The following is a 12,933-nucleotide window of genomic DNA, read 5'->3' on the forward strand; positions in this document are numbered from 1 at the left end:
GCAAAGGTGCACCCCTCCTTTAAGGCATCCTACTCCAAGTGCTGCGCAAATGTCATTTGAAATCAAAGATGCGTCACTTCCTGCAGGTTGTGTTCCCCCTGTTTACAGGCGCGTACTTGTACCAGGACGGTTTGAACTGCGCAATAACTCTAGTGACAGCACATGTCTTTTGGGTGATGGCAGTTTCATAAAAGTCACAGGCGTGGCCCGTATTGCTTCGACGCAGGGAATATGTGTCATAGGGAAGAAATTTAGGTGCACAGAGGACTTATATGTGTATCCCTGTGCTTCTTCAATTCTTGACATTCATGTTGTGTCAAATCCCTCCCGCCGTCAGGTCTGGCCACTGTCTGCTGTTCGAATGAAGTGTGTGCTCTTGCCCTTCAGAACTAACTGCCACGTGGTGTTCCCGTTACCGCACACTGACAAACAATAGTGCCAGTGGGATAAGGGATTGACTTTGCCACTTAATTATACAGCGTTTCCCAGAAAATGTGTCATTGAATTATATAATAAAAAATGGCACCACCTAGAATCATGCAGTAAACAGCATTTGTTCTTGCTAGGTTTTTGCTGCCTACTGATGTGAATGTCACGTAACTTGAGCTTTATTATGTAAATTTTTAGGAACTCTACTGGAAAATTTGCTAAGTAAAGTTCGCTTTTTTTACCCCACCAATGTGAAGCATGTGCCGAATTTACTCAAGCTCATGCTAATTGACACAAATAATGAGGAGCTATCCCATCGGAAAAAATAGCCGAACATCATGCATTTTGGGGCGCTCTGGACATAGTGCTGGACGAGTTTTTACGTGTCTTCGTTGCCAGGCCGACGAAAGGTGGTTGCTAAACTCAGCCCACACAGGGATACTGGAAAGAGATGAAACAGGCATGGCTTATTGCATCCCCCTTGTGCTGGAATCGTGCTTCAATCTCCCAATTTCAGGAACTGTCACGCTTTCTACTCTCAGTCTATGCGCTGGGTTTAACAACCTGCTTTCGTCGGACTGCACGCAGGTGCTCAAAAAGTCGTCAAGCTCTATGCTCTGGGGACTCAAGAAAGCATGATGTTCGGCTATTTTTCCCGATGGGGATGGGATCCTCAATATCCATGTCAGTTATCATGTGCTTGAGTAAATTCAGCATGTGCTTCACATTGTTGAGGTAAAAAAGTGACCTTTACTTGGCAAATTTTCAAGTTCAGTTAGTAAATATTGACATAATAAAACTCAAGTTAGATGACATTCACATCAGGAGGTGGCAAAAGCATAGTAAGAACAAATGCCGTTGACTGCATGATTCTAGGTGGCATAGTTTTTATTATAATTCAATGACACGTTTTCTGGGACACCCTGTATGCTTTCCTCCAGGTCAAATGACAATACATTTTTACTGAAATGTGATTTGTTTTGTATCTAACTGCACAATTTGAAAATGCACAGCTTTTAGTTTTCAATAGTAGCAAGTCTTTGTGAAGCAACCCGTTTATGTGCTTTGAATTGATTGTGTTGTGCCACTAGTGTTCTTGCCCGAGTATTTGTTACACATCAAGTGGCTTACTGCTCTGCGCTCGTATGCGTTGTAGTGATGTGGTGATGCACAAAGTCGTTTTTGTTGTGTCAGCAGCACCTGCCTCAAAAGTCACCTTCTCTGTCGCCCGCTGTCCTTGTGCACTCATGGACCTGTCCTGTGTTACTTTTCTGTGTCCCTGGCTGCATGTACATAATATTCATCATCACATGGACACTGTGCCTCTGTTTTTAAGGGCGAAGACGCATCTCACTACGCTGCATCACTTAAATGACTTTTCCAGCAGCTCCTGTAAAATACAGCATTGTGAAGTTCACGGGAGAACAGGACCAAATAGCAGTCGTTCCATCGTCATGGATTGTAGGGTCCTCGTGCTTCTGGCCTCCTGATAAGGAGGAGAGGAAGGTTGGATTGTATGTGCGAAAAAAGAAACAACCGCAAATGCACTGGCAGTTCCTCGAATGTCAAGAAATGGAATCGTACGGTACGTCGTTTGGGCTTCTACTCAGCCACCTCAATTTCAACTGGAGCTGTTTTGTTCGCTGAATAGAAACTTACGACGAAGCAAGACATATGCTGCCCATTGCTACCAAGACGTCTGATCTAAACGGTGAAGTGGAGTATGGACGAGGAAAGAGGTTCAGAATAAGGAAAGTGTTTTCAGATGACGATCATGATAGCTGCCCTCCTATTACACCTCCGCGTCAGCGACAACCAAGATGTAAGTGCCTCTTTTGGTTTGCCTATGTTTGTAATGAGTGTAACCAGTGAAATCTCCTATAGGGTCAGCCCTATCAGTCAGGATAGGAGTGCTTAAAGAACGCAATAAGTGTATAGAGTAGAAGTTCCGAAGATTTGGAACATTTTCTCTATGGCAATTGTCCCTCTCGCAGCAAAACTTTGAACACAGATTCTTGTTGATGCACGTGACATTGTTTGCTTGAGGAAAAGCATCTCAGTGTTTGGGCATGAAGTGGGAAACAAATGCAAACTACTCAGCCAGCTTATTAAAAAAAATTAATCAGCCATGTGTATGCTTGAACTTCAGCCTAAGTTTACTGCCATCGTGCATGGCCTTCGTTCCAACACCTTTCTTGCTTTATATTTCCCATTGCGTTTCGTCATATTTCCTCATTTTGTTCCTCTGCAGCAGGTACCATACGCTCCACTGGGAATGCAGAGCATGTGCCACAAAGGAAGCGGCATATCCTACAAAATCTATCTGATAATGAATGTTCACCACCTCCTACGCCACCCTGCAAGAACAAGCGGGCATGTGAGCAATTTACTTTGCTTGGTGTTTTTGGAGTCAAGTCTAACATTTGTCATGTAAATTTTAGTTATTGCGAGTCACAAGTTACACCCCTGCCAGCATTCAGGGCACAATTGTTCCTGATTACCTTCTTTCAATACAGCCTCTGCAGATAACAGCCAGCAGCGATCACCCTTTCTTCCAACAATGAGTCAGTGCACTCCCCCCTTCAGAAGTTGTGAGTTAACATTTTCTTATACTTATGCAGTAGAAATGTCTAAAACGACCTGTCTGGTTGCAGCTTGACTGTAAGTATCGAATTTTTTTGCACTTTGCGACTGAACACTTCAGCAGGCGGCCTATCTACCAAAGATTTGCCCTGTGATGTGAGCTTCATGTTCATCTGTCTACTGTTCACTGGCGTGTTCCTAATGCGAAATCTCAATGTTTAAAACCCAGGTTGTTTACAGGCTGTGCTCCCGCCTGGTTCTTTGTAAGATACTCGCCCTAACCTCCTCAATGCTTTGAATTTGATGTTGTATGCATTACTATGCTACCATTCACACCGACTGATACAGTGAACCATTCCCACCGACTGATACATCACTGTATAATGCATTACAGACTTGGTACACATAAGCACCTTCACCATCATACTGTTCACTTGAGACTCTTATTGCTGCATGTAACTTTTCTTTACAGACTCAAAGGAAAACCGACGTCCTTGCCCAAGTGCGACATCCTGCCCCGACATAGAAGCCGATAGAAGGACTGGAGATGGTAAGGCATCATCCATACAAGCAAATTCTCCACCAAATCCAACCATAGTCTTATGACCAAAATCAAAGTGCTACCGTTTTCGTGGGCACACTACCGGCTGTGCATATTTGTTTGGATCCCATTCTCTGTTAGCCCCCTTCAGTGCGTGAGCAATATCCTAACAAAAAAAAAAAAAAAAAAACCTCGTGCTTGATGTATCATGCATTGACGCTTTCCGAAATAGCTGTTCCTCGACTGTGTGTACAAGATTTGTAGCTGTTACGAGGAAATGCAAAATATGTAATAAATGCATAGCCATCGAGAGTGCATTTCCTGCAGCTTCCAAATGTGGCAAATGGGTCATGTGTCAGTGCTACTCATACTGATTGGTCGGAGGAAGAGCACACGGACGAGTGGAGAGGACAAAGTTTTTGCTCGGAGACTAACTCCCACCGACCTGACTGGATCGTGGGTGATGGTGTCCAGCTGACTGCCACCAAGTCCGAGTTGGTGCAGGCAGCTGGTCAGCGCGGATGCTTTCTGAATGTGACAGTACAGTGCCTTAATTTACAATTTCAAATGATTTTTATTACCCCAGGTCCTTAAACACTGATCCCCAGTGGTCCAGCAGTAGGTGAAAAAATAATGGAGCACAAGTACTGAAATCCTCAGTGTTCTAGCGTTTTAGTTTTGTGTGCTGCCGGTTGCCCAAATTTTTACTTGAATTTGGGCAAGGAGCAAAATGTCTTGCTTCCTTGCTTGTTGCTTGAGAGATAATTTTGCCCTGATCAATATATTGTAAAATGATTATCTTCATTTTACAGGCTTCAGACGTTTAGCTGAAAGTTGTGTGCAGTCAGCGTCGTTGATGAAAATTAGTGGGGATACACAGGGACAAAAAAAAACAGCATGAAGGTTGGCCTCGTAAGTATTGTACAGGTATATGTAAGCTCCTGTAAAGAAGCTTGCTCTCCTCCTCAAATTAGCCAGTTTTAGCGAACTGTTGATAATATAGTACCTATAGCATCCCTACACAAGCAAATCAACAGATAAGATGCAGAGTCATTAACTTTAGTAGTTCCACAGTAACTTCAATTTCTTGAGTCTGCCTGCTGTTTCATTTTGGCTAAGAGCTATCTTGGGAGAACCATTTATGCACATATTGCAAATTTTTCTTGTCGAATGTCCTTCCGTTATCTGGAATCTGGTGCTATTTTTTGTAGTCATCTTTGGGTAATTTGGTGTTATTGGTTCATCTCACTAATTGCATCCCTTAAAGGGACGGTCTCGTACATCCTGCCCCTCTCGTAAAGTTACCATTTGATTGTAGTACTTTGTTGAAAATGGAATACTGCACATTCACCCGACAAAGCACTTCACTGTTATTAAATAACCAAATTAAATTGATAAAGATTGTAAAGCATGCTGTGATATGTGTTGGCTACGTCACCCTGCTGGAAAGAATGGCTACGTCACCCTGCTGGAAAGTCTGATTGGATGCAGAAATCGTTTGCTTTTGCAAGCGCTAGTGCACCGGCGTGAGCAGAAGACTTTCGGAAGTGACTGGGAACCGCTGCGACTCTAGTACATTTTTTTTCAGTTCTCAGGCGAAAAAACACACATTCTAACCATAATCATAAGTGCAACAGACACGGACAGAAGGAATTGGACATGGACAAGCACTTGCTCGTCCGTGTCCAATTACTTCTGTTCATGTATTTTGCCCTTATAACTATGGTTGATTCTTACCAACATGCCGAAACCATTTCGTTACTTACACATTCTAAGACTGGGCCCATATGCTGGTTAAGAACTATGTTAATCCTCAGAGACAACCCCACACACAAACACAAATCTGAAGTCACCCATCATTGGGTGCGCGCTGTGGCATTACAGCTCCGACCAAAAATACATTACACTCACTTCAATTACACTCCCCATTGCACAGTGATCAAGTTTCGAAATGAAGTATCGCTGACAATGTACATGGAGAAGGAGTGCGTGTTTACGTATATTTATAGACTGCATTAAATACTCGTGGAAAGAAAACGTGACTTAGGTTCCATGTATCTGATTATACGCCACATTCTCAGACTCCACACCCAATGTGCCCGTGCATGGGGGGGTGCATTGGGGGTCCCCATTCCGAGAACAAAAGGGAGCTTATGGGCATGATTCAACCCGAGGTCTTTCTGCAGGTTGCAACTACTATGACAACGGTAGCTTGCCCGCAGGGCGACGTTATGTATGATGTTGGATGAGAGTGGGGCTCAGGTTTCGTCGTCTGCCATTACAGCACTTTTTGACAAATTCCTAGAAAATGACTTGGTTATTCTGAATAAAACTTTGACGCTTGTATGTGTGCAGTACTCGTGAAGATAGTTTTGATAAGTTTCGGAATTGTCCGGGCTCTGCAAGCCCGTCCCTTTAAACAAGCAGGTAAAAGTTTTTCCAGCTTTTCAGATTTTGGTAATTCTACCTCATTGCCCTGTCTGCATGTGTCTTGCAGGGCAACGCACAAGCAGTAAGAACAGCACATCCACTAACTCGGCAGCACAATCATCAAACTTGTGCAACCGTGTGCAGTCAAGGAGCAACAATGGGTCTGTCAACATCAGCAGTGATGGTGAGCTCTTTGCATCACAGAACGTGTTGTCAGGGGCTCACGCTGTGATATATTACTGTCTAACTTTTGTAGATGACGAGCTCCAGTCGCCTGTAGGGTTTCCGGTTCTCTGGTGTACTAGGAAGGTCACAGAACCTTGGTGGTGCATATCTTTTGTAATACTCTATGCTTGCCATCAGGGCACCTTAGCAGCATTTTACATTGGGCAATTCCAACCAAAAGCAGCTAGAGGTGTAGCTCGACCCTCATAGATTTCACTGCAAAACAATGTGTGTATTCCCTCAGGGGTATGTATGTAGGACTTTTTTTCTCAAGATTTTGTTTTCTTGAGCAGTGGGAGCGCGTCGAACTTGGCCCAAAAATGAAAGTGTTGTCCATTACGCATGCAATTCTGACACATACAGGCGGCATATCTGCGTTTTCTTTGTCTGGTGTTAGAGGGGAAAGGTCCACCTGGCTTCCTGAAGAGCATATCGAACGATAACTAATTCGGTGACGTCGTAAGAGCTCAAGAACAAAGCACGTTTGGGCCAAATTTACGATAAATATTTGGCGAGTTTGCCGCCTCTTAGGAGCTAGAGATTATTTATGCTCATAAACCACTGTATGGAGGTTCACTTCTCGGTAAGAATTTGAAGCTGGCCTGTTTTCATTGCTTAACTAAGTAATCGAGGATATTCATCATTCCTCCAAAACGACACTTTTCAGATAGCATTTTCACATACCTGAGGTCACCTGGGAAGAAGTCGTGCCATTTGTAGGACGTACCCTCTCCTAGAACTTGTTGAAAATCTACAGGTGTTTTTCTCTCTTTTTTTTTTCTTGAAGAACAAGAAAAAATATTTTCTTCCGTCACCACACTCCGGTGCAGCTCATTCATTAGTTGAGGTAATCTAGAACGTAAAAAGTTATACATATGTGATAATCTCCTGTGAAAAGAGACCCTCTCCTTTACCATTTTGAAAATCTGCAGATGGATTTGTTCATATGCGAGACGTAAGGTTCGTCAGTGCACTTGCATATCCCGTCTCTAAGGTACCATTATCAGCCTCTGTACCGCCACCAACGAAAGTCTTTGAAAACCATTTATAATCTAGCGCGCATTTTTCCCACAACAGAAAGTAAAAAAATAAGAAAGCATAGCTGTATGTGCAAAGTCTTTCTTTCACTGGATATAGATGTTTTTGCTGCAGTACCAGGGCCAATTTGCATAAAACTTGAGTAAGAGTCTCATAATCATTCTCAGTAGCTATGACAGCGCTTCTTGCACGTGCGTAGAAGACATGGAGAATTAGTCTGAGACTAATACTCAGCTTATATGCAAATGAGCCCTGAACATGAGATATATAAAGTAAAAATACCCTCTTAGTGCCCTGGAAGGAGCATGCCTCATTGTGGTCCGTGATCAGTGCCATGAGCCAGGCAATGAATAGCTACAAAGCTGCTTCCAGGAGGAGGGGGGGGGGGGGAGGGGGAGTACTCGCTCTTGGTAAACTAACAGTACGTAGAAGGCGAACTTCTTTCGAAGGTTATAATGGTAGCTAACACAGCGGAAATAAATGCGCTGAAGTTTCTTTCCTTTGTTTATTTTTTGTTTGTTTGTTGAAGTCCACACACACATGTGGACTTAATGTGTGTGTGTGTGTGTGTGCCTTTTCATGAAGTCAAATTTATTTTGCTTCCTAAATGACCTCAACTAATGAATGACCTACAGCGGAGCTTTGTGATGTTTTCCTTTTTTCCGTTAAAGAAAAAAGAACACCCGGTAGATTTTCAATATGTTATAGGAGAGGGTCGGTCCTACATATGGCACAACTTCTTTCACTTCCCAGGCGACCTCAGGTATGTGAGAATTTTGAGAGATGTCATTTTTTATGAATAATCAATCCCCTTGATTGCTTAGTTAAGCAACGGAAAACAATCAGCTTGAAATGTTTACATGATGCGAATCTATGTACAGTAGTACAAGTATGAATAATCTAAGTCCCCTAGAAGAAGGCTAACTTGAAAAAAAGTACAGTAAAGTTGGCCAAAAACATGCTTTGTCCTTGACCTCTTACGATGTCGCAGGATCTGTACTCTTTAGATATGCTCTTCGGGAAGTGAGATGGACCCTTCCCATCTAACACACGACAAAGAAAGCACAGAAATGCTGCCCCTATTGGTCAGAAGGGCACATGGAATGGACAACATTTTTTTCATGTTTGGTGCAAGTTTTAGGCATTCCCAATGCTCAAGAAAACAAAATCTTGTGAAAAAAAGTTCATGTCCTACATCATATCCCTGAGGGAATGCACACTTTCTTTCTTTTTGCGAAATCCGAGAGGGTCACGCTACACCTCTGGCTAATTTTGGCTGTAATGGCCCCTGTTATTATTTAGAAATACTGCCTGCCCCAGTTGGGATCAAGGCTGGAGTGCACAAAACAAGTGTGGGAACACACAAGTCTTCTACACAACAAAAGTGCAACAGGATGCCCATTCTGAACTCATAATATGATGCGTGAATCCTGAACTCAATGGTTTGTTGATCAGCCTTGCTATTAAGTGTACTACTGACAGCCGCTAGGTGGCGGGCCCCCTGATTTGGACGCCATCCTAGACACGTGTAAAAGCTCCAAGCAACTCTTGTTACCCTTTACTTCTGACTAAGGCAGAGCTTCAACTGCAGCGTTAACCACACCCCTAGATACCTTTTTTTTACAGTATAATGTGTAGTAAATGATCCCCTTTTCATTGCTTCCCCTACCTTTGTTGTTTACCTTTCACTTCTTCATAACTCTCTCTCTCTCTATATATATATAGGCTTTCCACATCAGTTGATTTTGTATATTTCACCAATTCATCCCCATTCGCAGAACGTCCAGGGCATGATCCTGCTGACTCTCGTGTTCGCACATCTCCACTGCCATCATGTTACACTTCAGGTCAGGGTCTTCTGGATCTGGATACTTCATGGAAAGATTGTGGAAATCTTCTTTCCACAACTTTTGTTTGTGTTGTCCATTTTTCAACTTGCATATTTTTGTCCACCAATAACTCGTCCTATGAGATCATATGTGAGAATGGCTGGAAGTCTGTTATGTGACGAACGTAGTAGCTTGCTGTGGGTATAGAAGACGAGTAATCAGAAATGTCTGGAGGTTTGACATTATTTTGGTGATGCTATCCTGCAGGTTGGTTTCCCCTCAAGTTAGCGGTTGAGGTACACATGGGTTAGCAAAACAGTAGACAAAGGTATTTTTGCTATATGCATGCTTTCTTATTACCACTGCCCCTCCGTGCCGGTGCTAGGTGGTGCCAGCATTACACTGCTTTTCAAACTCAATATGAGGACTATATTTCGCAGTGCAACACACATACACATGCAAGGAAGCCCAATTAAAGACGGGTAGCAGCAACAGTAATAATACCGAATATTCAAAAATGCACACAAACCTCTGGACTGCTTATCATGCTGACAACACATTTTGTGAGAGAGTTGAACTGGGATCCTGCACATAGCACAGCTCATGTGTACTCAATTGAGGTCACAGGAGCTGCCAATGGTATGATGCCACATGCATCAGGCTTTGAGCTGTGCTGAAGTTTGCATAATACAGTGAAACCCGCGTATAACGATATTGACGGTAATCGCGAATTCCATCTTTATACGGGGTACATCGTTAAACGAGGGCTGACCTAAATAGCGCGCTCCCGAAAAGTCGCGCGCCACCCCGAGTGTAGCAAAAGAAAAAGAAACAGATGCTAAAAAAAAACGCGAAGCTGTGTGACATCGCAGTAGCTTGGGAAAACAGCGATCAGAACTCGTGGAGGGAACCAGACAACATAGCAGGACAACTTCTTGCAACACTATCACGTCACCATTCCGCAAGTCGGCTTCACCTAACGCCTACGTGCTCTAGGAGAAGCTCGCTTTAGAACACTGTCGCGCGACTCGCGGGTGGAAAGCACGTGCTAGGCCTAGGCTAGGAATCATGTCGCGAATTTCAGCAGCATTGGCCAAATACGGAGACATAAAAGCGTTACCACCTACCTCTTTCACTGACAGTATTGGAAAATGAACAGTCGCTGTCTATTTTCTTGCTTCAATTTTATTTTGTTTAATTCTTTTGATGTGAATTTCGGATGATACGAATTTTTTTCCGCTACCCCGTGAGATTGGTAGCATCGAGACTCTGCTGTATTTTATCGCGGCGAAAATTGCCGCGTGGTTACGCGCACAGGACAGCGTCCAACATCGTTAATCGCGAATACGAATACTCTGAACCGCGGTCTCCATCGCTACACGCGGGTCGTTTCCCCATGGAACCAATGTATATTTTGACGGTAAAATCACGAACCATCGTTTTATGAGGGATATCGTTATACGCGATATTGCTATCTGCGGGTTTTACTGTAGTTCCTTTCACCGCTGTATTTTAAACATGCTCAGGAACAATCATATAGAAGTATTCTGTCCACACTAACATTGCAGAATTCGAGAAACAAGTTCTGCGCAACCTTCGCATCATCACGCTTCGGCTCCGAGAGCACTCTGATATGCTGGACACACTAATTTCAAGCCACCAAGAACCAAAAGACACGCAGGGAAATGATATCATCCCTGAGCCTTTCATGGATGTTGAAAGCTTCCTGGACTTCGACAGGAAAGTCAGAGAGTCAGAGATGAAGGAAGTACAGCTGGTACGTACCCCTAGAGTACATCTTTCTCCAGTGTTCGTCTTGGAGTACCAACACAGACCTCAAGTGCTAATCGAATCACATACTACGTTGACCTCAGTGCTCATCCCAAGGGCTGCAGAGAATGACCTGACAATTTACTTAGCGAGCTTTATCAGACAGGAGTTACATTTAAAGGAGCATGGAACTGACATTTAACTCGAAACCCTGCTTCGTCTGTGAAGCTGTCCACAAGGAGTCACCATGCAAAATACTTTCGCTCTGCGTCGTATTGTCACTGTGCAATAAAATATACAAAAGGCAGCCGGAAAAATCAGTCGTGAACGAGACACGAGCCCCGCATGACGTGAAAACTGCTCATGGCATTTTTTCTTTTTGGGTCATGCGCATCTTATACGTGCTTGAGCTATGTCACTGGACGTCACTGGTCACGCGCCGGAGCCTGTGATAAGTCACTCTTTGGATGTGGAGAGGGTTTTTGAAAGGTGCGCAGAGCGATGTCTTACTCGTGCTCATCGTTCTTTGGCAGGATCTCATTTTATTCGTTTCAGAAGACGACGCAGCAATAAACAAAAATATTTTGTGGGTCACTTCCATGCTCCTTTAACTACATACAGTACACTCTCGTTAACTCAAAACATGATAATATAAACTTTTGGTTAATTCAAACAAATCTGGACTTTTTGCTTGGCCTGCTTTGTTTTCCATATATTGAAAAGCTGGATAACTCAAACTCTACCTTTCCTTAATTAAAAACTTCCTCTTTTTTATCATCATTAAACATATTCCCCCACTCCGTTTATTGCCTGACGCCATAGAGTTGGTGTTAGTATGTGATATCTGCATCATTGCTTGAAAAGATTACCGTACTTTCGCAAATTTAAGGACCCCCCCGATTGTAAGGACCCCCCCCCCCCCCCCCCCCCGAGTTGAAGCAACCTAGTTTTGAAAAAAGTTTGCCCGCGAATATAAGGACCCCACCTTCTCCCTTCCTCTCTAGCAGCCGCGTCCCTGAGTCATTCCCCCACGTGCTCATCCACATGACCACGAGCGACCTCACTGGCACTGACATGGCCTCCTTTCTCTCTTTCCCACCGCGCGCTTGGGGTCTAAAGTTATTCGGAGGGTCGATATCCACTTTCCGGTTTGCTCAGCTACCTACACATGATGAGTTCGAAGAGGGCATCATACTCTGCCCAGTTCAAGCGCAAGGTGATTTTGTACGCGGAATCGCATAGCAGCCATCAAGCAGCAGAGGAATTCTCGGGACCAAAGGAAGGCAGGCATCCAGAGCTCGAAGCCGAAGTTGCGGAGTACGTAAGAAAAGAAAGGAGGGACGGCCTTGCTGTGACCGTCGACGGCATTCGTGAGAAAGCTAGGGAAATCGCGAAGAGGTTGGATATTCCACGCCACGTGTTCAGAGCCAGCCGCGGATGGGTTGAACGCGTCATGCGACGCCAAGGGTTTTGCAGTTTCTCGTAGCATTCTGAATTTGCATGCCTAGATCACATGAGCGTGTTCTCTGTACGGGGTTCACAGTTTACAGAATGCTTCCGAGTTTCGAGGGAGCTTCAGAAAGTCATGCGTAAAAAGGGGTCTGTGGTATTTAGCGGAACTTTAGAGGACTGTAAACTCGAGACTGTAAATAATTGGAGTTCAGAGTTTCTGGATGATGTTGCATAATAAAGAGCGCGCACAGTTTTTTAATGAATATGTATCGAGCGGGTTGAGCGATGCCTCCCCCCCCCCAACCTCCCCGGGAAATTTGGCGTGGAGTGAACAAACTAACACTGAAAAATTAACATGGTGTTTGATGTGACCTCGTTTCAAACTATTAAAGATGTGACCTTGTTTTGGGCATTATTGTGGCATTCTAGTGCTTATCAGCTTTGCTTGGCCGAAAATGTGTCTCAGTAGCCATACGATGTGCATATAATCTCCATAAATATGCCAGTGATGCATGAGAAGTGTCTCTGGCTTGCAGGAGAAGTACATGATGAAGCTGGGAGGCACGAACTGCGGAGATAAAGCTCGACGTATCCTGTGCAAGCTTATTACGGACAGTGTTGCTCAACAATTCAACT

The 12,933-nt window shown here is 43.9% G+C and overlaps 1 protein-coding gene and 1 long non-coding RNA gene across 2 annotated transcripts; both read left to right on the plus strand.

Annotated features, from left to right (window-relative positions):
- The first annotated feature begins 1,841 nt into the window (after positions 1–1,841).
- LOC135376190 (uncharacterized) lies at positions 1,842–3,618 on the plus strand. Its single transcript, XM_064608789.1, has 4 exons — positions 1,842–2,014; positions 2,081–2,251; positions 2,681–2,806; positions 3,485–3,618. The coding sequence occupies exons 1-4, from the start codon at positions 1,972–1,974 to the stop codon at positions 3,616–3,618; spliced, it is 474 nt and encodes a 157-aa protein (XP_064464859.1). The 5' UTR covers positions 1,842–1,971.
- Positions 3,619–4,370: 752 nt separating this feature from the next.
- On the plus strand, positions 4,371–6,310 carry LOC135376185 (uncharacterized). The gene is made up of 3 exons (XR_010417569.1): positions 4,371–4,465; positions 6,051–6,167; positions 6,240–6,310. It is a non-coding gene; the product is annotated as an uncharacterized LOC135376185 (long non-coding RNA).
- The last annotated feature ends 6,623 nt before the right edge of the window (positions 6,311–12,933 follow it).

This window comes from Ornithodoros turicata, unplaced genomic scaffold, assembly GCF_037126465.1.
Source record: "Ornithodoros turicata isolate Travis unplaced genomic scaffold, ASM3712646v1 ctg00001054.1, whole genome shotgun sequence".
NCBI classification, from domain to species: domain Eukaryota; kingdom Metazoa; phylum Arthropoda; class Arachnida; order Ixodida; family Argasidae; genus Ornithodoros; species Ornithodoros turicata.